This window comes from Myotis daubentonii, chromosome 1 (assembly GCF_963259705.1).
Source record: "Myotis daubentonii chromosome 1, mMyoDau2.1, whole genome shotgun sequence".
Lineage (NCBI taxonomy): Eukaryota > Metazoa > Chordata > Mammalia > Chiroptera > Vespertilionidae > Myotis > Myotis daubentonii.
This window is the reverse complement of record NC_081840.1, coordinates 204,939,001-204,965,223: the sequence shown is the minus strand read 5'-3', so window position 1 is coordinate 204,965,223 and position 26,223 is coordinate 204,939,001. Positions and strand designations below refer to the sequence as shown.

The following is a 26,223-nucleotide window of genomic DNA, read 5'->3' as shown; positions in this document are numbered from 1 at the left end:
CCATTGGCTAATCAGGGCAATATGCAAATTAACTGCCAGCCAAGATGGTGGCCGGCAGCCAGGCAGCTTCAAGCGAAAATGAGGCTTGCTTGCTTCAGTGACGAGGACTCCAACGTTCCCCGCTTGCCGCAGCCGGCCTGTGAGCTTGCAGTATGAAACATTGTTACAAATACAGAAGCTAAACAAAACCCCAGAAACCTGCTTTCAGCCAGCCAGGATCTCAGAGCTGGAGTTGAAACAGTGTTTCGATTATAGAACCCAAACAAACCAGATACCTGCTTTCAGCAGCCTCAGAACTAAAGCGGGCCCAGAATAAAAAAGAAAAAAAGGAGTGGTTGGGAGCTTCAGTCACCCGCCAGCCTGAAAACAGCCCTCAACCCCTCACCCAGACTGGCCAGGCACGCCAGTGGGGACCCCCACCCTGAAGGGTGTGTGACCAGCTGCAAACAGCCATCATCCCCTCATCCAGGCTGGCCAGGCACCCCAGTGGGGACCCCCACCCTGATCCAGAATACTCTTCAGGGCAAACCAGCCAGCCCCCACCCATGCACCAGGCCTCTATCCTATATAGTAAAAGGGTAATATGCCTCCCAGCACCTGGATCAGTGGAGCCCAGAGGCCTCCCGGCACCGGGATCAGCGTGACAGGGGGCAGCGCCCAAACCCCCTGATCACCCTGCTGCTCTGTGTGTGACAGGGAGCGGCGCCACAACCTCCCTATCCGCCCTGCTCTGTTTTTTGACAGGGGAAGGCGCCCCAACCCCCTGATCAGCCCTGCTCTGTGCCTGATGGGGGGAGCTCACCAACCCCCTGATCACCCTGTGGCTCTGTGTGTGACAGGGTACGGCGCCCCAACCCCCTGATTGGCCCTGCTCTGTGTGTGACAGGGTGCGGCGCCCCAATCCACCCCCCCTCCCCCACAGACCCTGCTCTGTGTGTGATGGGGTAGAGCCATAACCTCCCCATAGGCCCTGCCCTGAGTGTGACAGTGGCAGTGCCCCAACCCCCTGATCGGCCCTGCTCTGTGGGTGATAGAGGGTGGCGCCCCAACCCCCTGATGAGCCCTGCTCTGTGCATGACAGGGGGCAGCACCCCAACCCCCTCATTGGCCCTGCTCTGTGCATGACAGGGGGTGGCACCGCAACATCCCCATCGACCCTGCCTTGAGTGTGACAGGGGGTGGTGCCCCAACCCCCCAATCGGCCCTGCTCTGAGCCGGACCAGGGGCTGCACCTAGGGATTGGGCCTGCACTCTGCCACCCAGGAGCAGGCCTAAGGCAGCAGGTTGTTATCTCCCGAGGGGTCCCAGACTGCGAGAGGGCACAGGCCGGGCTGAGGGACCCCCCCCCCACTCCCCGCCGAGTGCACAAATTTTTGTGTACCGGGCCTCTAGTTATTAATAAGAGAGAAGTTCAAGTCTTAGCAGACTTATATTCAGTAAAGCAATGGTTGGCAAAAGGACAAATGATGATCAAGTTAAACTGGTTTATTCAATTATTAAACATTTATTCTGTGATACTCACTGCAGGATGTTGTGCTAAGTGTTGTGAGGAAAAGACAATCAAGAAGATAATTCCTATAGTCAAGAAATTCTTAACCTACTCAGGAAGCTAAGGCATATACAAAAGTAACAATACAGACCTTTTCTATTTAGGCAAATGTCAGCAGTTTCCACCCATTTACCTAAGTCAAAAACCTCAAAGCCATCTTGATTTTTCTTCTTCTCATCTCATCTCGCCTAACAAGATAGATGAGAAGGGATGGACAGTGAGTGAATGTGGGAATGAAAGAATAAATTATTTCCATAGTCCCACAAGGACGTAAGTGCCAGAAGAAGTGTTAAGAATTAGTTGGAAACAGTTAATAGGTGGGCATCAATGGATAGAACCAGGAGATATTTACAACTACAGAAGTAGAATAGGCAGGAGGTATTAAAGCCGATAAAATACTTTGCAAACATGCACACAGGAAGTCATCTGAATCCTGAGGAATAGAAGAATGAGACCACTATCAAGAATGAAAATGAGGCTGAAACTGGTTTGGCTCAGTGGATAGAGCGTCGGCCTGCAGACTGAAAGGTCCCAGGTTCGATTCCGGTCAAGGGCATGTACCTGGGTTGTGGGCATATCCCCAGTAGGAGATGTGCAGAAGGCAGCTGATCAATGTTTCTCTCTCATTGATGTTTCTAACTCTCTATCTCTCTCCCTTCCTCTCTGTAAAAAAATCAATAAAATATATTAAAATAAAAGAATGAAAATGAGAGCAAGAAATATTTACAAGAATTGAAGAAGAAAGAGGTCATCAGAGAGAAAAAAAATCAGAAACACACGATTACTAATAAAAAATATGACAAGATAATGGCCTATTTGAGACTATGTAATAACTTATAACTAATTTAGTAAGAAAAAGCTTAAAGAAAAAAAATAAACTTTATTATCTAGCATTTCTAATGTGTAATAATTTAGCCTTTCAGCTATAAAGTTAATATTCTGAAACTTATTTTTAAAGTATTTAATAAAGATGCAAGAACATTAACAATCTTGTAATGGTTTTAAAAGCCATTTATTCAACGTAGGCAAAGGTGATAAAAATAAAATTAAACATTATGAATGCATCAGTAATGCACTTTAAAAGTCATTCATTGTTGAATATATAATTTAATTCAGATTAATGACAATTTGGAGCCATAACTGATAAGTAAAAAATTGTTGAATGCATTTAAACTCTTCCATAAAAACTTTAAAGGAAAATAAATTCACATATAATGCATATAAACTATTACCCCTAGCTGATAATCTTGTCATATAAAAATAAATTGAAATTTCTTTATATCTTGCTAAGGGCTCATAAATAAGATATCTTGTAGCTCACGTGTCACTTCCTGTCATATCTTATCCTACAAATGGCATATTATCACCTCGACGTAATGTCCATTCCCATACAATTAAGGGGTTTGTAAGACCCCATAACTTGGAATCAGAGAAATCTAAGTTTGCATCTGAGTTATACACTAATAATTCCGTGATGCTGTGCAAATTACTCAAATTGCAGGTGCTGCCATTTGTTCACAGATGGACTTCATAATGTCCATTCGTTTCAGTGCTTTTATAAGAAATAAATGAAATGCTGTCTGTAAAGTATACTGTGCCTGGCACAGGTTAAACACTAGTTATCAGGTATATGTTTTACCAGCAATAGCAATGGTGTTAGTTTTATATTGTGTAACAAATTATTATAAACTTAGCAGCTAGAAACAATACCCACTTCGTAACGCATAGTTCTGTTGGTCAGAAGCCCAGCGTGCCCTGGCTGGGTTCTCTGCTCAGAATCTGAGGCTGAAATCAAGGAGTCACTGGGCTGTGTTCATTTCTGGAGGTTCTGGGGAAGAATCAGCTTCCAGCCTCATTCGGTTTGTTGGCCAAATTCAGTGGCTTGCAGAGTTCCTTGTAAAACAAAGGTCCCCCTTTTCCTTGCCGCCTCTCAAGTCTCATGTCTGATGTCCACAGTCCCTCCCACATGACCCCTCCCTACCCCCCCAGCCATGGAGACTCTCCTTCATGTCAAACTCCTTTTCTGTGTCAAATTTCCAGGACTTCATTTCTGACCTCAACAACCAGAGTTAAAGATCACATGTGATTAAGTCAGCCCCACCCGGATAATCTCTCTTTCTTAAAGGCATAGTGTTGCCGAACCGGTTTGGCTCAGTGGGTACAGCATAGGCCTGTGGACTGAACGGTCCGAGGTTCGATTCCGGTCAAGGGCATGTGCCTTGGTTGCAGGCACATCCCCACTGGGGGGCGTGCAGGAAGCAGCTGATGGATCTTTCTCATCGATGTTTCTAGCTCTCTGTCCCTCTCCCTTCTTCTCTGTGGAAGGTCAATAAAATATATATGTTTTAAAGAAAGGCATAGTGTCATATAACAAAATCTTACTATGGCACTGATGCATTCACAGGACCTGTGAAACATGGCAGGAATTGTCGGAGGCATCTCAGTATTCTATCTACCATGGTAGTTACTCTAACTTTTAATAATTGTCTATTGTACAACATCTTCAATCACTTTAAAAAGTTCCCTTTCTTAAGGTTTGAAGAAATAATTAATTATGATGAGAAACCTAATAAAGCCCCTCACGTTATTATACCATTAGTGTTTAACTATGTTTATACACTGGAGATACAACATATCTAGGGAAGTTTGAATTTCTAAAGAAAAGCCAGAAGCTAAACTATCATTTACTTGCCTGTTTATGTTTTCTCAGAAACACCTTATTCTCTTGTTTTGTTCTGCACTTCCATAGATATAATCTTGAAAGCCAGCAATTCTCTTTCATTTAATTCATTGTGTGACAAGAAATAGCAAGTAATTTACAGATCTTGATGAACTTCTGGAGTTTGATTCTCCCCCTTAGAAGGGCTTCCCCAAAATGAGAAGTATAATCTCAAGTAGCCCTTAGAGTAAGCAGTTAAAAGTCATCCAATTCCACGGATTCTCTTAGAAAACAAATAACTAGTTATGCCCTATTTTAAAGAATCTTTCATTTTAACTCATTATTTCCTAAATTATAATGAAATTCCATATTAAGCCATATTAGCAAGTATCAAAGGGCAAGTGGGAAGTTCACCATTAAAAAAAACAACAAAAAACAGAAAAGAAAGAAAGTGCACCATTAATGAACACCTACCACATGCCAGGAACTATGATGGAACATTATACACATAATTTAATTTAACCTTGTTAGCATTCATATGAATCTTAGTTTTTTTTAGACCTGTTTTACTTATGAAGAATGAGGATCAGAGAAGGTAACTAATGTGTACAAAAAACACATAATCAGAACATGCTAGACCCAGAATACAAACCTAGGTTTGTTGGACTACAAAACCTTATCTCTTTCCAAATACACAGTACTGCCTCATAAGATTAACATGGGTCAAAAGGAGACAAAAGAAAATAAAGAAGTTTTCACCCAATGCATTTTGGAGAAGGGTTCTTGATTTAATATTCCTTCATTGCTTTGGCTTTTATAGACATCCCTCTCTCATGTGTCATATTCTTTCAATGTGACTTATAATAAGCCAATCAAAGCTACAATTTATATGACTGAATGCATCAGCATTATTAATTCCACAAATAATTTAAGTATCAATTTATTATTTACCAAGCAATATTGGATTTATCTACCTAAACCACATGGTCTTCTTGTATCCTTCTCATTAGCTGTTTTTGAGCATAATAAGAGCAAAAACTCTGATTTATATCAAGTAAGGGTACATCCAGCAGTGTGAAAGTCAAAGATTCTGGCTTTAACTAATCAATGTCCTTTCTGTCCCTTCAAATTTAAACCAAGATCCAAGGCTAGGATATTTGTCATAGTCATTCATGGCTGATCAAGAAATGTGACAATAAGAACCCCTAAGCAAATGAAAGAGTGGTGTTGCAAACCATTCTTTACTTTCCAGAGGTACTTATCCAAAGACTAGTGATTACACAATTGTAATAAACAATAACTTCTTAACTCCTAGAGTAGAGATATTCTCATTACTATTCACCACTTTTGTTGGATTTGGGGGTTCTTAATTCCTGATTGACTGGACAAAAGCCCTGGAGAAGGATGCATCACTTGGAATGCCCGCTCTATCACACAACAATGGGCAAATCACTGGTCTCAGGCTCTTATTTTCTTACTAGTAAAGTGGGGATCATTGAATTACCTACTTCACAGGACAACTAATAAATATTAAATCATAGGTAACATGCTTAGTGTAATGCCTGGCACTCAAACCATGTTAGATGTTATTGTTAATTCACTATGACTATTATAATTTATGTTATAATATTCAATTAGATAACCTCTGAAAGACAACTGAAAAATTTAGAGTCTATATAAAACTAATAATAGTTCTGCATGATCTCAACATTGAAAAACACTTTAGTCTTATGCTACTCAGGCTTTTGAAATACATTTTTGTAGTTTTTTTTGTACTGGTTTCTATCATGTGCATGTAGAGCTTTCATTTTGACATTAGAATGCAGTGGCGTACGCCCTACAGACAACATTCTTTTGTTCAACAACCATGACTCACAGAGTCCCCAGTTCAGCAACAGCGAGGGCTACTGAATTAGTCCATTTCACTATATGAATTACAAACCCATCCTAATGGTTCCAATTTTATGTGGTACTGAATTTAAGGCTCAGCATGACAGCTGAAGCCATATATCAATCAACACAGTTTCTGAGAGGGGTGACTCATTGTAAGGAAGGCCAGAAGTATAAGACACTAAAATTGAAAGATAAAACTGATGGTTAAATGCCTAAACTGAGTGCCCCAAATAAGTAGGCATGCAAAGTACAGATGTGATGTGTCTATGTATTTTTAAGTGTATGATTGTTGGATTCACATACATAATCAATTGATAAATAGTGAATTCTAGGTACTGTGCCAGGCCCCGAGGACACAGTAACAAACTAGAGAGACATGGCTCTGCGCCTCAACCATTTAATTTCACAGAGGTCGGAGATTTCAGACTAACACTTCAAAGACTATCTCCTCTTAAATATCTGCAGTTCAGGCTATGTCTTCCCAGCCCACATGCCAAAGCTCTTTATTCCTGGGAACTGGGAAAGAAGCTTTTAAAGGTACATCAAATCAGTTGTGTCAAAATAGCATAACAATTAACTTCATGAAACAGGCTATGTATGTTACACACAAAACACTGTTGCTGAAATATATATATATATATATATATATATATATATATATATATATATATATCTTGAAACCAGATTTGACCCAGGTCAACCAACATTCTAGTATATTAACTGTCACTATTGAAGTTACACCCTGAGAAATAGGTGCTGTTTGCTAAGTATAGTAATCATTAAGTTGCCAGATATCTCCCGTTCTTCTACTTCTGAGTAAACGGTAGAGTTGACTTCCCTGCCCCTTGAAGCTAAGCATGTTTATATGGCTTCCTTTGAGCAACAGAGTGTGAGAAGAAATGATGTTGGTCACATCTGGGAAAAAGCTTCAAGTGATAAGATGGCCACCTCTTTTCCCTGCCACAGTCACCAGCAATGGTCTAAGTGGATGTCCATCAGCCTGAGACCCTACGTCAAGACGATGTGTTGGAGAGCCCAAACCCCACACATTCAACCTCAGTGGACAGTGTTGGGTCATGAGCCGGATAAATGAGAGAGCAATAAACTTGACTGCTGTAAGCCAAGAGCTGTTACTGCTACATAAGCCAGTTCATTCAGGTTAATATACCTGGTTAACAAATGTAGGTCTCCAACACTATAAAAATGAAAGCCAGCTCAGAACAGTGATGCAAAAGCCCTTTTTGAGGTTATCCAGGAAATTGCTAGTGAGATTCACTTGGTAACAGACTGATCTTATTATACATTTTACTTTTCATGTTGAATTAAATGGATACAAGTAAAGTACGATGAGAGAATGGAGGAAGGCACCATCATTTCAATCCAGAAACTTGGAGACAGATGATTTAGTCCAGTGTTTGAACAACCAGAATCAAAATCAAGAATATTTGGTGAAATGTAGATTCCTAACCCAAACCCACACTGATGGAATACTTGAGGGTTTGTTAAACTTATATTTAACAAGTTATGCAAATGGTTCTTTCATGGCCTTCATGAGAAATATTGGTTGAGGGCCAGAGGCAGCAAAGTAATAAGGCTCAAGTGTGTCTTGTTTGAGAAGCACGGGGTTTTGTTTGTTTTCATTTGGGTTAGGATTGTTTAGCCTTTAAAACTTAAGAAACTTCCCCCCAAAAATCAATATGTCCAATGACTTTTGAAAAATTATTGGAATATCTGGCAACTCTAATCTCAAACACTTACAGGCCAATCATCAGGTAAAACCCAGCTCCCTTCACACAGGAAGGCACACTTTCCAGTTCTTCAGTCTCTATAATGTCAACTCAATTCGTCCCTTTATCTGTCCTGCCCAAAAGAAGCATAAGGGTTTGGTTCCCCTTATTCTGGTTTCAGGACATTGTTACACATACTGGAGATTATGTTCTGGAAAAATGAAATCATTGAAGAATGTTGAGGAAAAGAATTACCTACTCAAATGTAATTAAAAAATAAAAATCTGGTCACATAGAAAATAGGATAGAGTGAAATTTATGTACTCAAGTGTTTTATGGGTATTTTTTAGGGATATGGAGGTCTTTGTTATTATTTAATGGTCAGATAGATAACTTGACATGGACTAAATGAGATTTCTAGCTAAATGTAGAGGGCACACCCCTTTAATAGGAAAACTGTTGCTTCGTTTCAAATGCTGTCATCAATTTAATTTCATTTGCTATTTCTATCGGGAATTTCAGCCTGGGGTCTCCAGACCTGCCATTATTAGAAGACAGAAATCCTCATTTCTAAATTTTTAAAGTTAATTACTTATTTATAAACAAGCTGGCCAATCAGTTAGATGTCTGTGTATAAGAGCATAGCACAACTAGAATCAGGAGACTAGAAAGGAGTAAAGATAATTTGGAAAGTTATTCTCAGATGGATTTTCAGCTCTTGCAACTTGACAAATAGGGATGCCACTAACCATGCAAGGGAACCACAGGATGAAAAGCAGTTTTAGGAGGCAAAATTTACTTTCTAGGAGTTTGAGAAATTTCATGTATGAAAAAAATAGAGTATGTCATTTGTCTATTCATCTATTCAACAAATATCATGATTACTATCTACCTCCTAGAAGCATTAAACATTCCTGGGCTAGAGCAACACACAAGGAGTAATAAATGTCTGCCTTTAGAGATCTTAGAGTCCAATCAGTGGAACACAGAGTTACAAAAGCGCACAATGATTTGATGCCAAATGTAGTAACGGGTGATTTGTTCCGTAGAAGTGTGGTGTGTGTGTGTGTGGGGGGGGGTGCATATGTTAGTCATATAAGGCTGCTAGAAAGTAATAACATCTAAGCTAGAACCAGGAGAAAGAAAAATGTGTTCCCGACAGAAGCAATAGCCTGCCTAAAGGCCCACAGGCTAGCAAAAGCCAGATTCATTAAAAGATAAACACTGAAAGAAGGTCAGTGAATTCAGTCCCCTTTGCTCAAGATAGTGATATACAGTGAAAGATGAGGTCAGAAAAGTGAACAGAGGCCAGAGCCTGTATCCACTACAGTAAATTCTCCGGAGCTGATCCTGAAAGTGATGGGTGGTCATACAAGGGTGTTCATCCGGGCAATAAGGAGCAACTTTGCATCAGAAAACAGCATCAGGACGAGAGATCATGCACATATGGGTTAATGTTTGAGGTTAAGGGATGAATAAGAACCTTATTTTCTATTCATTTGCCTAGGGAAATCCTTAAAGTGAAAAGCAATGAGTTAAAACTACAGAAGCTTAGGAAGCACATATAAGAAGAGAGAAGATACACAGGAACCGAAGAATGAAACAGATGAAGAATGGTAAAGGGACACAGAATTGGGAGAAGGGAAGTGAGTTTCAAGAGGAGCTAGATCCGTGGTCGGCAAACTGCGGCTCGCGAGCCACATGCGGCTCTTTGGCCCCTTGAGTGTGTCTCTTCCTAAGCCTTAGAAGTACCCTAATTAAGTTAATAACAATGTACCTACCTTTATAGTTTAAGTTTAAAAAATTTGGCTCCCAAAAGAAATTTCAGTCGTACTGTTGATATTTGGCTCTGTTGACTAATGAGTTTGCCGACCACTGATATAACATCAAACAGAGCACTTCCAGGGTCTCTTCTCTGCATTCCATTCCATTCTCTATGATGCACCATGGGCTTGTACAACTTGGCAGCCGTAGCTGAGTACTGCCTTGCCATCAGTATGGCCCAAGGACTAGCAGCATCAGCAGCACCTGGGGGCCTATTAGACATGCAGACTCTTAAGATCCAGAGGGACAAACCCAATCAAAATCTGCATTTTAACAATCACCACCTTGGTAGTTCATATGCAATTCAACTTTTAAGTACTCTAGATGTATAATCTTATCATTGTCACTGATATTTTTTCATTTTTCAAAGCAGGCAATTGAGGCACAGAGAGGTTAAGTAACTTGTCTGTTAGCATTAGTAGATCTGGTAGGCCAATCTTCCTTGTAAGAAATCTCCAATTTTGTGTAGGGCAGAAATGTGCCCAAGCCCAGGAAAAACACTTATTTTTCTCCGATGCTCTCCTCGCAGGAAATAGCTATGAGATAGAGGTGAAAACCAACTGCAAGGGCTGGGAAGGTGTATTTTTCTGACGAAATGAACTAATGGAGCTGGTGCCTTCTCTTCCTTTAACTCCAGGCTGGGTCATGGAGATGATAGCTAGAGCTGCAGAAGCCAGAACTGAACACTAAGGAGAAAGACATAGAAAAATAGTCTGGGTTCTTGATGCTGTCTTTTAAGAATTCAGCCAGTACTAACAGCACCTACCTCTAGACTTCTTGTTTGTGAGAAAAATTGATTTCCCACTGAAATCACTGTAGATAGATTTTTTTTCTGTTTCTTTCAAACACATCCTTAACCGATAAAGGCTACAATGATATTATCCTATCACTTATATTTATTATTCTATCCCAATGTTAGGGAGCAAGGCTTCCTTTGTTTTCCAGTTGCTTCCCTGTGCACTATAAAAAGTCAGCGGGATTCTTGTGCCTTCTTCTAATGTCTTTGGACAGGAATATGTAAAGTACCACACCGCCCTCTCTGAGTGGTGGGGGAAATTACGAAAATGACAGGTCACAGAACGGTTCCCTAGAGGGAAAGGCTCTGATGAAGAGACATGTGCTTTCCACCTGACTAACTCTCATACCCACTCACTGAAACATGCACCTGCCCACTTTCCTCATCTGCTGATAGATTTGGCTTAACCTCCCAGCTGTTCTGAGGCAGCAGGGAGAGTGGCAGAAACTGCAGTTGCCCCCTGCGACTGGTGGCAGTTAGATATCTGAGTGTGACATGCCTGTATGAGAAGATGTCACCAAAAATGACAAAGAGCGGATTGGGTGTAGCAGCAGCTAAAGGAGAGTGACAAAGGCTGGCAACATCCGTGTAATAAGCAGAACTGCATCAAAATGTAAATATCTCCATCCTGAGTTAATGACTGACTCCCCTGGGAAAGCCTTCATGACTCTTGCCCAGCCGGCGTGGCTCAATGGTTGAGCATTGACCTATGGACCAGGAGGTTATGGTTCGATTCCTAGTCAGGGAACGTGCCCCGGTTGCCAGCTCGATCCACAGTGGGGGACACGCATTCTCTCTCATTGGTGTTTCTCTCTCTCCCTCTCCCTCTACCTTCCTCTCTGAAATCAATTTTTAAAAAATATTAGGAAAAAAGGAACCCTACATAACCCTCCTTGCTAAAGCTATGAGTCATAAGACCAGTTTGGTGGCAGCCAAAAACACATTCAAGAGCCCTTCAGATTACCTGAGAAGTCTGAAAGAATGCAAGTTGAAATGGATTCTTCTACAGCAATATTCTTACTACTTCATCTTCCTGATACTCTGATTTGAAGACTTCTGACACTGTCATTCTGGTTTATACGTTTTAAGAATAAAAGTCATGTTTGTCATTTAATCTCTTTTAAATGGTGACATACTTTACTCTAAACACTATTAATAGTATGGTTCTATTTACTATTTCCTGTTAGTTATCTTTGATCTTGTAACTGTAATGGTTATTAAGGCAAAAGCTACTCACAATGCTAAATGAATATTCAGCTTTAAATTTTAGTGATCTAGGGATTTACTATAAAGTTCTAATACAACATCCTTTAAAATGGCTCTATGTTCACCTTTTATAACATTTCACCACCTAAGCTACCCCATTTACTCTCTTAAGATCCTAAAGCTCCAACTCCTCTAGTATCTGTTGGGCCCATTCTTTTGCTATTCTACAAAGCACAGTCATCAGCCTCACATTTTTTGCTTCGATGCTTATTCTCTCACATGCCCTAGATAACTAATTAAATCTACCCTCCTATATTCCCCTCTACCTGACCTGAACACCAGCTTCGCAATTCCATTTTCTTTTAATTAAGACTTCTTCCCTCTTGGTATCCAAATCTTAATCTTCCTTGTAAATCTGCCTGGCATTTTAGTTCACTATTTTCTATCTTAAGAAATTGGAGAACTGCTCCATGCAATCATGGTAACAAAAATTAATTAGTTCCATTTACCACAATTCTCTGACTATGGCAGATTTGCTTAATTCTATTGTAAGAGCTTTTAAAAAATTCATATAATTGAAAAATTTTGGACTCCCCAAGCCAAATATCTGAGCAGTAATTCAGCATCTTTTGCTTCAAGTCTAAAACCTCCTTGTGAGTACCTAAGAGTCAAGTGAAACCTTTCATCTCTTTCGAAATGTCTCCAATGACATTTGTTCTCTTCCTCTGACCACTCCTCCAACTCAGGCCTGGCGATCTCTTTGCCCTGGAAAGCTTTTAATACACACCATTCTAAAAGCACCTGTCCTTTCACCTTCTTAATGAAAGCCAAAGGCTTCCCCAATGCTGACTAAAATACTTTGGATACCACTATAAAACATAATATAGATAGTGGACTTGGGAATGCTATTAGGAGACATTTATAGTTCTTATCCTTTCCTCAACCTTCTTAACCTCAGGACATATCTCTACTCCTCTACTCATAGGAGAAATTCATTGTACCACTCATTAGATCATATTTCTGAAATATTTCTAAAATCTAGTAGACTTTACTAACCATCTCCATCAAATAGTTGAAAAGAGCAGTATCTTAATTTGGATATATATTTTTCTGTGAATACTAAATCAGAAGAAGAAAAACCTTACCTTTTTATTATGCTTTAAATCAAAATCATAATATGCTAACTGATAATATCTTCTGATACAGATAGAATGGACCCATACACATGACTGGAATAATCTTTGTGCTACATTTTGCATTCGTTCCCCTAACAGGGAGCTAACACCCTGAATGTTATTAAAGATGTTTATTAAAAGGATGTTCTTATAACAGAATACTATATTTTTAAATTTTATCTGAAAGCAATTTTTAATATGTTTTAAATATTAAAAAACAAGTAGAAATTTCAAAAGATAAAAATTTACATCACTTAACTTATGTCAAATTAAGGTAAATATGGACTCATTCTTTCCTACATATTAGTTTTCTTAAATTTTTGAGAACATAATAAAAACTTACAAAGATTTGAAAACTACTACCTATGGTAAATTAGTTAAAATTAGAAAACCCAATAGGGATTTTAAGGGACCAATGTCTTATGATAAATTGATTTCCCTAATTTGATGAGCTTCTACATGAAATCTTTTTGAATTTAAACATTAATTTTATTCTCTTCATTCCTTACTCTTAAATGATAAAGTATGTACCTCGAGGAATGGGAGTATATCAAGTTAAAGATAAGTTTTCAGAATTCTGTTTTATCAGGAATATTAAAAATCCAAATACTTATTATATTACACCTCATGTCATTTATTTTTTATTGCATAGGACATATCTAGTTGTTATTTAACTCATCTGCAGCCGAAAACAAATTAGGAAGGGCAGAAAATAAGTTGCCCGTAAAAAGAGAACTGAGTAATATCTAGAAGTTTCCATTGGGATTAACACTTACTTTCTTACATCTGGGAATGCCACACAACTCAAACACTCTCATCACCCCTACAGCAGACATGCTCTCTGATTGCTATTTATTTCCCTAGATAGCATGACTCTCAGCCTGGCAGTAAATATACCAGAAATCACTTCCACCTTTCTGAGATAAAACTTACAGTCCAACAAAAGAAATATAGCATGATTATATAGTATTCTTAATTAAGAAGGGAAGAAAAGAAACTAATGTCAAGGACACTCAAAAGGCAGAAAGAGCCAAAATCTGGTGTGATGTAAATTTCTGCAATGATTGGTTCTTGTTCATCATCGTATTTAAAGTAGGACCCAGCAAATCCTTGGCCCTTAGGAAAACTCAGTTGAATAAATGAACTCTGCATAAGGAACAGAACTATATATGGTACAAGTAAAAGTGATTTCTTACTTTTCTAAACTTCAATAGTATGTTCTTATAATGGGACAATGTGTTCTAGTGTTTCAAGTTATATTAACAATTATAGTGTATCTGCCTTATCAGCCCTCCAAGGAAGGTCATCCCCTGGAGGCCATCACTACACATTTACGTTGTTATATCTTACAAATGTCTGGAACATAGGAAGTCTTCAATAGACATGTGTCAGGGGAACAGCAAGCTAGAATAATTTCATTTGACTCCTTCTATGTTGATACATTGAAGAGTAATGAATTACTGACTGGCCAAGCTGTTTACTTGGCCATCGCCACTAGTAACATAGATTTCTACAATATGATTGAGCTGTAACAATAAAAAAAATAATACTAACACAAATGGATCAGTCATGCGTATGGTCCAGTTCATCCACTGTATGTTTACAGAGGAGGAAAAACAGAAACTCTTTGATTGCACTTGAGTTTAAATGCTAGAGGGCAACAATACAGTGGGTGATGTATGTTGTGCCTAAAAAAAGAAAAAAACAACAATCCCTCAAAATTATGGCTGAGAGCAACACCTTTCTAGAGGCAATGGTTGAGAGAACAAACTACTATTAACCAAAAATGTTTTAAGGGAAAAACAAAGCCTTGGTGTTAGATCATTAACACATAGGTAATGTTCTCTGGGTCACATACTTCGATGAGGTTACTTGGATTTTGCTGGAGAGACACTACTTGGGAATATAAATTCCACCATGCAATATAAGGCATAGTATTGCTTCCATGTACTCATTCTGCCTTTCCTGTGAAATAATTGCAAGCTACATATCTAGTTAAAACAACAACCTGAGAAAATGTTCTGCAAAATTAGCTCACTCTAAACATTTCAGAAGAAGTCTGTCTTCGTAAGATTCTCTGATGAGGAGTGGGCAAGCAACACACAGCGGTAGTGAGGGTGTGCAGAAACACTAACATGTTCCTTAGTCTTGCCTTGAAATATTAGAAAGGATCCAAATATATGTGCATAACTTACCATGTTGTGTGTGTGTGTGTGTGCATGTGTGTGTGTGTAACCTAACATGCACTGTGATGGAGCCCATATGATTTCAGTGCCAGAGGGACAGCCGCAGGCCAGGCGACAACATTGAAGGAACTGACTTTGGAAGGCATGCCCAGAGTTTCAGCCTCCCCGGTAGAATCCCACTTCAGGCAGCGAGCACCTTTCTGCTTTCCATGTTTCATGCTTTCCACAAAGTAACTTTAAATAAATAGGAAATGACAAATGACTTGATATTAGTCACTGACACATTTCCTGAAAGCTATTTACACTCTTGTGTGAAATCACCCTAGCTCATTTCCATTTCTCACTCATGAAATAATCAAATGCGGCATTCCCATGACCTTTAGGCAAACTCAAGAGAGTAGAGAAGATCTGGTGGTAGAGAGTGAAAAAAGTCTCTGAAATTTTCCGATGCCGAGGCGTATTCTGAAAATTATCATCCCATGAACACTTCTAGGAATCCCAGAAATCTAAGTCAGATGGGAAGATAGACCAGAATCTAGCTTTCTCATGTCGCTTGGAGAGCATCAGCCCCAATCACAGCTGCTGAATGAGGTGAATCCCAAATCCCACAGCTTTTCAAAGAAGCTGAGTCCCCAATACCTGGACTTTACGCTCCCTCCATCTGAGATTAGAACTTCTTGACAGTTCAATCTCCTCCTTTGTGCTCATCCTGCAGCCTACTTTCCCCCTTCTCCCTCCTTAATTCTTTAGGGAGATCGAAGACCCCTCCAGATGCCTCCACCACCCCTCACCTCATATGATGCTGGCAAGCATCAGGCACACACCCTCGAGTTGCAAGACCCAAAGCTTTTGGCGTTGAAGTACCTGGCACATCCCAGGTTAGGTTGGTTGATATACTTCGTCCAGTTTTATGTCTCTAAAATCACCACTGATGTCTTATCATGAGCTTTTTTCCTGTAAATATAACTTTGCTCCTATAGGGAAATTCATTATCATGAATTGATGATGCCAAATCGTTACATGTCATGATAATAATTACAAAAAGCACTAAATATGTCATACCTCTTTTGTGATAGGTTTTTTTTACAGAGATTCCATAAATATACAAAGGTGTGTCTGCCAAATGCAACTAATTGTATAAGAAAGACAAACATCTCCTTTCTTTAAAAGTGGGTTATCTGAGCTACAATTTTATCATTTTTTAGTTGTCACAGCTGTTATAAATTAAGTGAAAGATTGGGTGATGCCCTTTATTGCATACATAGGAGTAATGGAATGGGACCAACAATAACAGCGATAATATAAATATGTGTTGAGGTTTTAGTCTGCATGTCAGAAACTGTCTGAAGGATTTAGATTTTAAAAAATTAAATCCAGCCCTAGCCGACTTGGCTCAGTGAATAAAGTGTCAGCCTGTGGAATGAAAGGTCCTGGGTTCAATTCCGGTCAAGGGCACATGCTGGGTTATGGGCTTGATCCCCAATTGGGGGTGTGCAGGAAGCAGCCAATCAGTGATTCTCTCCCATCATTGATGTTTCTCTCTCTCTCTCTCTCTCTCTCTCTCTCTCTCTCTCTCTCTCTCTCTCCCTTCCTCTCTGAAATCAATAAAAATGTTTAAAAAATTAAATCCAAGAAAACCAATGTCACGTAATTTACTCTCATTGTACAAATAAAGAAGCAAAGGCAGCGAGGGGTTGAGTAACATGCTAAAAGTCTTGTAGTTAATATATGGTGGCAACAGAATTGAAATCCAAAGATGTTGGTATCCAGAAGCATTGATCTTAACCATTATTTATACAGTAATAAGATGTTATTTTGAGGTCAGACTTCTCTTAGGTTCTGGAAGAGATCAGATTTTTCTATATTATTTTTGCCACTGAATAGCCTATAGTTTATTTTTATAAATTTGAGAGTAGTAAAATGCATAGAACATGCTATCACACATCTCCCTATAGCTTAAGGATAAGTATCCAAGAGTGAAGTTGAAAATTCACCCTCGGCCACTAAGTCTATGATTGTACATCATGTTTTTCATGGTTTTCAGCTGAAAGATTCTTCAAGGTTTCAGAGTATAAAATGAGAGAATGGGGTGAGGGGAGAAAAAGGTTCCTCAAAACAGCTTTTGAAATGCAATTAAGCATGGTACTCAATCCAGATTTTCCAGACTGAATCTATAATTTAGATAGCAAGCCTTGTCATTTCTAATAGTTGTCACTGTTTAGCATTGTGGATGTTAGCTGTCAAAATATACAAGGCCTGTCTACACATTCATTTTTCCAATGACCCCATAAAATTCATCCAAAAAACAAATGTTGCTCCTTTCATCAGCTAACAATGGGAAAGCCTTTTACGGAATATAGAAATAGATGAGCCATACGATGAATTGTTAGCTCCAATGACTAAAATGAAGACAAAAGGGAAATAAATTGATTCAGTTATTCATTCTAACTAATCTGAATGTGTGGTCTTGGTAGATAAGATATAAAGGCAACCCCATCTCAAGTTTCCAGGCTCACAAGGAAGTAAACCAAAAAATGCACAAGACATAGCAATATTTTCTGGTCATGATTTTAAAGGATAGATGATATTCTCCTTGAAGAACTCTGCTATTCCTAACAATATAATACTTACCAAGTGTACGTCACATTATGCTTTCTTAAGAATTTTAATTTACTAGGTGAGCCCCACAATATTCCTGTGAGATATAAACAGAGTAAGAACTTCTCCCATTTTACAGATGAGAAAATGAAGTCACAGTTCAGATAAATGAATCATCCCAAATCACAGCTTATTCATGACAGAATTACATCTAAGATTAAATCAGGAGTCTGAGTAATAGGTGTAACAAAGATTCCAATTCACCAAGAATTCGGCCTTAAATATGCTGATATTAAGAGTGAAAGTCTAATATGGTAATTAAATGACAATCGTTCCATTTATTTTAAGAATAAGTCCAAAAAAAAAAAGAAGTCCTATAGTTGATTCTTTTCCCGGTAGCATATTAAAATAAAATTAAATAAATAAATACAATTAATATTTATTCAAGATATGTTCAATGGAGTGCTTACCGATGCTTGTGAACCAAACAACAGATGGACCAAAATCCCTGACCTCAAATAGCCTATATTCTAGCAAAATAGACAAAAATAAGCAATTGACATAAATTAACAAAGATAGAAATTATCTTGTATTTATGTGGTTGGTCAGGCTAGGTCTCATTGAGAAGGTGAGATCAATGGAGATCCAGGGAAAAGGCTCCCAGGAGTGTCCTGGTGCGCTCAGGGAGCAGAAAGGAAGCCAGTGTGACTGCAGCAGCAGCAGCAGCAGCAGCAGCAGCAAGGAGAGCTGGGTGAGGTGAGGTCAGAGGGAGAACAGAGAGGCAGATCCTGCAGGCCCTTGCAGGCCAGCACAAGAAATCCCAGCTTAATTATGAATGAAGTGGAAACCATTGAGGGTTTTGAGCAGTTGAGTGGCAGGATCTGACTTAATTTTTAAAGAAGGCCTATTAATAATCATTAAATATCTTAAAATTTTATCACTCAATATATTGCATAACCTTTGTTACATATATGAATCCCAATTTCCCTTCCTTCTCTCAGAATAAAATACAATTATGTCCACATTCCCACAGAAAATACCAGCGCTCAGAATGTCTAAGTATCTTGTAGAGATAAGATCTAGTAAGTGACACAGCCAGGTGAAAAGAATAATTTTTCTAACTCCTGGTCCAAAACTGATTGCTCTTTCTTGTGTATTCATTTATATGAAACTCACAAAGGAAAGAAAATAATAATTGAGATTAATTACCCAAATTATTCATCAATAGAGATGCTCAGCTTGATATATTAAAATAGAATCAAGCCCATTTTTCCCTTATTAATTTCTGGGACATAATGACACAGTAATTTCCCTGAACTTTCTATCTGGAATGACATGTGAACATTCAGGCTAAGAATTTTGGATGCAGAAGTAACCATAATAATAATTTAAATTTACAACAGTACATTTGGAAAGTTTTTCAAATTATTTTAGTTATTATTTATTAACTTTCTACTATATACTAGTTACTGTGCTAAATTCTTTGCATACGTCATTCATCAAAACTCTAAGAATATTACTATCAGTAACCTCTTTCTATACAGGACAAATGTGACCCAGAGAGACTCAGTACTCAAAGGTCATAGGACTGTTCAGTACCAGAACCAGGATTTTTCCTGAATCTCCGCAGTCTAAAGTTAAGTTCCCTTCACTAAGCAACACTACAATTCTGCAGCATGATGCTCAACATATCACTTCAACATGGTCAGCCAGATATGAGTAGCTCCATTTTACAGATGATTAACTGGTCACAGAAAAGTTAATCAAGCCATCAACATTTATTTTACGGCCACAATATGCAAATCAATATTTAGTTGCTGAGGCACACAGGATTTATGATACAATATCTTGCCTCAATGAGCTTGCAATCTTGTTAAAGTAACAAGAGACACATAAAGAGGTAATAAATAATCCAAGATAGCACATAATAAGTACCAAATGAGATATAGAGCCAACAACTGCTAAAGAATTTCAAGAGAGAGAAAATTGAATCTGGGTGCTTCAATTTAGTTATGAAAAATCTTTACTAAAGAGGACTAGTGTTGAGGTGGTCCTTATAGGAAAGGTAAAGTTTAGATCATCAGAGAGGATGAGGAAAAATAACTTCAGTGAGAGGCAGATAATATGACCAAAGGCCATGGGAGAAGACTCGACTGGATTATCAAGGGAAAATGAATTGATGCATTTGAAGTGCAGAGCACATGAGAGGGAAAACAAAAAAATGAGACCAGAGAAGTAGATTGTAGAAAACCTTGATTGGCAACTTAGATATCTAAGGGAGGAGAGATGGAATAGATCTTGTTGAACTGTTAGTGTGTGGCACCAGCTTTATGTATATTTTTTGTTTATGTAATCCTATCATCAAAACTATGAAGTAAAAAGGGAGATACAGCATGGCTACTTTAAATAAAAGGAAGCAGAGACTATCTGGCCACAGCTTAGCTTTGGGTGTGGGTGGAACAAAAACTTCAATCTAGATCTATCGGCCTCCAAGGCCCATGTTCTTTCCACTACTCCTCACGGCCATTGACTGAAGGAAATGGGGAGCCAAGGAAGATATCTAATCAAGAGAATAGAGTGACATATAAAAGCACTATAAGAATAAAAGAATACAAATAACATTACAATATGTATAATAGCAGATAAAATTTATGGAACAAAAACACTAGGCAAGGAGATCCATTTAATCTATTGTATTAACCCAAATAATATGGTGACAGGGATCTATAGTTGAGTCCTGACAATGGCAGTAAAAATGAATGTACAGAATATTACAAAATAAATATAAAGAGATAAATGGCAACACCCATGTCCTGCAACAAGTCGTTTCTACTACCCACCATACAACCACAGTGTAATTCTTTCTCCTAGAGCCTCAGAGACAAAAGCCAAGGTCTAGCTCAAATATTTTTGATAGCATATCATTCACTTAAAAATAATAAAATCTATGGCTTAGGAAAAATATCTGCCTTAGTACAATCTGCCTCTCAAATGTCTATCATGAATTGTGAAAGTCTTATGCTAAGCATATTTATATTGCATATGTTTAGCAATAGCACATGGTCATGTATGCTAACATGGACAGTAGTACCTTATATTCATGAGCATTAGACATATTAATTACTAAGGAAATATTCTGTTCCTTTCCATTTTTTTTTTTTACTTTTGGAAAACTAAGTGTAGATTAGTCAACTGAATTATTTCTGGGAGATACAATGTGTCATATTTCTGGTTATGACACTTCTCTCTTAAAATGCAAGGTGCTTCGCAGGATTCAAATAAAAAAAGCAAATATCTCACGTTAGAAGGGATGAGTAACAATATTTTGACTCAGAATCCCTACTCTCACCTAATCTCCTTGGTATCATCCAGCTATGCTAAAAGATAATTAAAATTTAACATATTAGCCAAGCCTAATTTTCTTTACCTTCATGAATAGAAATGGATTGTTTTTCTGAGGTAAAAAAGGAATGTTTACATTTCAAGTCAAATTGTGCCACAGCCCAATAAATGTAGGCCTACAGCTCACATATATGGAAAATGTCTTTGAAAGTTTCAAGAATGCCAAACCTGTGCTGCGTTTTAGAAATGCCACATGCTGCATAAGAAATATCATCACAGAATCCTAAAAAGAGTATGTGTTGAAATACAACTCAGACACTATTATTTATGAAGCTCATTTTTGCATATCTGTACTGATATTAAAACAGGCTTCTGTAAAATGTGGTGAGGGAAACCAAAGATGTTACAAGCATTTCTGCCCAATAATGTTACCCTTGAGCATACACTTAAGTTTACAAAACTTAGCTATTGTAAATGAACTAATTTCAAAGCTATTCATGCCAAAGGTCAGGACTTATTTTCTATTAACTATCTTTTTTAACACGTGAAATGCATTTATACATAAAATGTATCAGAATATACATACTGACCTTAACTTCTAAAGGCATTATCTGATGAGAGTTTCAAAAGAAAGTAAAAATCTTTTTACCTCCGAGTCCTGGTCTAAGCCGATTATCATAACCATCCAGGAGTCTGTCTAGAATTCTTGTAAAAATGGTGATGTTGTTTTCTGGCCCATCTTCTTGGATGTTAGCCAGCACCAACCTAAACAGATAATTTTGCAAACTGATATATTATATATATATATAAATACATATATGTGTTCTGAAAATACCAACATGCTCTTCTTTCTTGATTTGAATTGCAAGGCTCCCTATTAGTGCACCCCGTTTTCCTCTTCTTTTCACTTCTATAAATGCCAATATGTCTATGGGGAAGGTAAACATGCTATGGAAAATGAATACTAAATACCAGATGATTAGAAAGTTTGATGTCAAAATTCTCCCAGATGTCTACTACTCAGCATTGTGTGTGTGTCATCCCTTCCCCTGCCCCTAAAATCCATTCCCTAAGACAGTGATGGCGAACCTTTTGAGCTTGGCATGTCAGCATTTTGAAAAACCCTAACTTAACTCTGGTGCCGTGTCACATATAGAAATTTTTTTATATTTGCAACCATAGTATAAAAAAGATTTATATTTTTGATATTTATTTTATATATTTAAATGCCATTTAACAAAGAAAAATCAACCAAAAAGATGAGTTCGCGTGTCACCTCTGACACGCGTGTCATAGGTTTGCCATTACTGCCCTAGAATATGTTATGATTGTAGATTATCACATGTAGACACTATTAATAATGTTATTCCAACTACAATAATCCAAGGATCCCCTGAAATCATTCTTCAGTGATGCGAATATTAATTGAGAAAAACATTGCTTCCTTTAAGGCACTAAATTTCTCTATCTTCCTCATGAATGTCTTCCTTTTTCTCTTTATGTCTTTTTCTCTTTTAAAGCAAGATGATTTCCTTACTTTGGGTATACCTCCACCCAATGGCCAAGTGCAATATAGACATCAGGGGAACTCTGCTGGCTGGGTTCCAGGCTCCTGTGCAGCCAGGAGGTGGAGGTGGGCTCCGAAAGGATCGCAGCACACACAGAGCAGCAGAGGGCCTTGGAGGAGACCCTGCTGCCTGGACTTGGAGGAGAGCGACAGGGGTCCCCCGGAGATTCAAATGCCCAGCTACTTTTGTAAGCCTGCCTGTGGTAAATTTGTGGGAAGAACAAATGGCCTCGAAATATCACAGGAAAGAGGGTTAAAAACAGTGATTTTTCTCCATTATTTGTCCATCAGAAAGCCAGAGGCCTGGTTTTGTGACATCCAGCAAATTGGTGCAGAAGCAAAGGATGTATAAAACAGAATGTCCCTTTGCACTGCCATTTTTCCCAGAATGAATCAGAGATTTAAATTATTGGTTAAAAATAAATAAATAAATAAATAAATAAATAAATAAATAAATAAATAGAGAGAATCTTTTATATAATAGAATAAAATACTGGCATGAGCATTACTGGTTAAATAGAGAACAGAAAACCAATAGAGAGAAATACGGTTAAGCTGAGGATTTTCAAAGATTATTAATTGACCTCCTTTGTTCACTCCTTTAAAATAAAAGATTCTATGTAATCTGCATGCTGAGCAAGATGTATTGTGTAAAGTATCATTGACAGAGTCCATTTGCATTTAAATGATTATACAGCTAGTAGCTAAAAATAGTCACAATACATCAGAAATTGGTGACCAACTTAAAATATTGTCTTGAAAGCAGAAAAATAGTAAAATACCAATTGAAGATAAACATATTTAAATTATGTAAGCAAATTAGTTCATATCCTCCAGCCTCAAGCTTCTATATTGCCTTAAGCTAATTTTAAAATCCATCACTGAGAGAGCAGTCACAAAGTTCAACATAGAGATTTTCAGTCAAAAGTGTTTTTTTAATCACATGTTACAGTTTCTTTCTAAAGTCAGTATTAAGGTGTTAATGAGATATTCTCCAATTAAAATAAGGCTTTATAAAGAGATTTTTCTCAATTCTAGAAAATATTTTCATACTTGGACAACTATTTAGAGAGGAAAATGAAAAATTTTAAGGGAAATGGAGATATAATAAGGGTATTGTTTTGTTTTTGTTTGTTTTTTAAAAAATGGAATGGTTACATGAACATTTTTATGACTCTTATACTTTACGTCCCCTGTTATCTTAAAAGCATACTAAAGTCAATAAATAAAAGATGCCCATTGGTGATAAACAATCAGAAAAGACTACAGCTATGATGAAGTTACTGAAAGCAATAAAAATTATTTCATATTTGTAGAACATAGGCAAAAAAAATAGTTGCATGTTTAAAATCAGTACTCTTTATGGTAGTAACCATTTTAAGAACAAAAGCTATCCAAATGAATAATGTAGAAAGTTGATTAATAAATCAAGCTTTTAGCTTATTGTTTGTGATTGTGAAGTTGTATGCTACCTCCACCTAGAGGTTTAAGGCTCACATATCATTTAGGTTTTCTGTGTTGACTAAAAGAGCCAAGACCATTAAAAGAGAGAGAGAGAAGCAGAAAGGAAGAAAGAAAGAATGTAAGAAAGAAAGAAAGAAGAAAAATTAAGTTAACACTCAAATCATTTTAGTTTGTGCAGTTTGCGCGGCTTAAAGGAAAACTGTTGACTCCCTCAATGCATTTTGGTGTTATGATATGCATATAACTTAATCAATTCCTTGCAAGAACATGCCATTCAAAGGGTATTGTTTCCTTCAGTGATTTTTTTTTTAAAGACAATGTTTCTGTTCACTTTTGCAGTTATAGCGAAAACCATGAAGCAGTGAACTTTTTATCATCTCTGCCACTGCATAGTTCCGTTTCTTGGTTCAATCCTTCTTCATTAGAAATAATACTTCAAGATACTCTAGCTTCTCAAAAGCCACCCCTACCCTGATGCCATTCAGGAAACACACCTTTACCCTGAATTAAAAGAGTCAAATACGATAAATGTCTCACCTGATTGGGTCCCACATCAAGAAGACAAAAAGCAGTAACTGCATGCTGTCGATGTTCAATTTCATCTTCATTGCAGCTCTGGTAAAGCCATGAAAGGAAACCAAAATACACTAAAAATTAAATTCAGCCCCACCATCCGAATAGCCCCAAAAGACTGCCATTTCAGTCGGTAATTGCATTTAAAGCTATGGAGGCTATTCCAGCAGAGTGAGTGTATGGTATGATGACTGGGTGAGCGAGGGTTGTATTTTGTGAGTTTTCTTCTTACTTCTTTCCTTTCCTTTTCTTTTTCTTTTCTTATTATTTATTTATTTATTTATTTATTTATTTATTTATTTATTTATTTATTTATTTATTTATTTATTTATTTTTGACAGGCAGATGATCAAGTAATCACACTTTGCCCATCCTCAGCAAACACTGTTTTGTGCTCACACAGAGACATTCAAATAATAACACACGGGACCCTGAATTGACATAGGAGCTAGAGAGGAGTATGGGTTGGAGGGGAGAATGAAAGGGGGGACGGGGGAGAGATGGGCACTTCAAGCCACCATCCCCTTCACCAAGGCCACCCCCGCGATCAAGGCGAGAAAAGCGGTGGGGGGGTTGGGCGGGGGGGGCAGCCAGCCCACTTTTCCGATTGTTATTCCTTCCATTACAGTGAGCTGCAGTCCTCGCACCTTCACTTCTTCGCTCCCTCTAAAATAAAATAGCATCATCGCCCTCCCTGCCCATCCACAGTTGCCAAAGACCACGTCTGGGAGGCAGCCGGGTCAGGCTCCACCGCTGAGACACGCGGCGTCTGCCAGCTGCTCGGGGCGCCCAGGACCACCACGCGGGCAGGAGCGCCGGGCGCCCGGGGCCAGCCCGGCTGGCAGCTCCGCGGCGCGGCGTGCAAAGTTGAAGACAGTCAAAGAGCCGGGCGACCGTGCAGCCGCGCGGGGGTCTCCGACCGCATTGCACTTGCCAACACGCTTCTCGTGATGGGTTCCGGAATTCTTTCTCGGATGGGCTCGGAGGGAGGGGGCGACCCGAACCTCCGCGGTTCCCGGGGCGCCGGAGAGAGTGCGGGAGCTGGGGCATGCACGGGAGGCAGGGGCACAGGGAAAGGGTCCCTGCTGGGACCAACGCGTGCGACCTTACCTGCAACCACGCGCAGACCTGGGGCTTTTCCTCCCTCGGCTCCGATCTTGAGCAGATAGGAAACTTGAGAGAGAAGAGAGCGCGAGAGACCGGCTGCAGCAGCCCCGCGAGCTGGAGCGGAGGGCTGGTGGGAGCCCGAGGAGCGCGGGGAGCAGCGGCGGCCGCGCCGGAGTAGACGGCGAAGGCGTCCGTAGTGGCGCTGATGGGCGGAGGAGGAGGGAGAGGAGGAAGGGGAGCGTTGGCAGGAGCGGGCGGGCGGGGCGGGGGGGGGGGGGCGAGCGGAGGCGGCGCGGTGCGCGCTGGCAGCGGCGGGCGCGAGCCCCAGCCTGCAGGAGGAGGAGGAGGAGGAGGAGGAGCCAGGCCCGGGAGGAGGGCTACCCGAGATCCAGGGCAAGTGAGGACCCCCACCCTCGCCCCGATCCCGGGGAACCGTTCCCCCGGCACCTGCAGCGGCACAGCCCGGGGCGGCGGCGGGAGCCTCGGGGCGCCTGGAGCGCTGCTCGCGGGCGTCCACACCGCGCGGGCGGAGCGGTGCCCACGGCCACCACAGACCG

General features: G+C 39.3%; 1 protein-coding gene across 2 annotated transcripts in view; it reads right to left on the bottom strand.

Annotated features, from left to right (window-relative positions):
• Nucleotides 1-24,598, bottom strand: part of GABRA2 (gamma-aminobutyric acid type A receptor subunit alpha2) — a 107,334-nt gene extending 82,736 nt beyond the window's left edge. For both annotated transcript variants that reach the window (XM_059671986.1, XM_059671975.1), the window contains exons 1-2: nucleotides 24,524-24,598; nucleotides 21,605-21,720 (exon numbers count right to left, since the gene is read on the bottom strand). In XM_059671986.1, the coding sequence (XP_059527969.1) occupies nucleotides 21,605-21,720; nucleotides 24,524-24,594 (187 nt within the window). In that variant the 5' untranslated portion in view covers nucleotides 24,595-24,598. The remainder of the gene's footprint in view (nucleotides 1-21,604; nucleotides 21,721-24,523) is intronic.
• Between the last annotated feature and the right edge of the window lie 1,625 nt (nucleotides 24,599-26,223).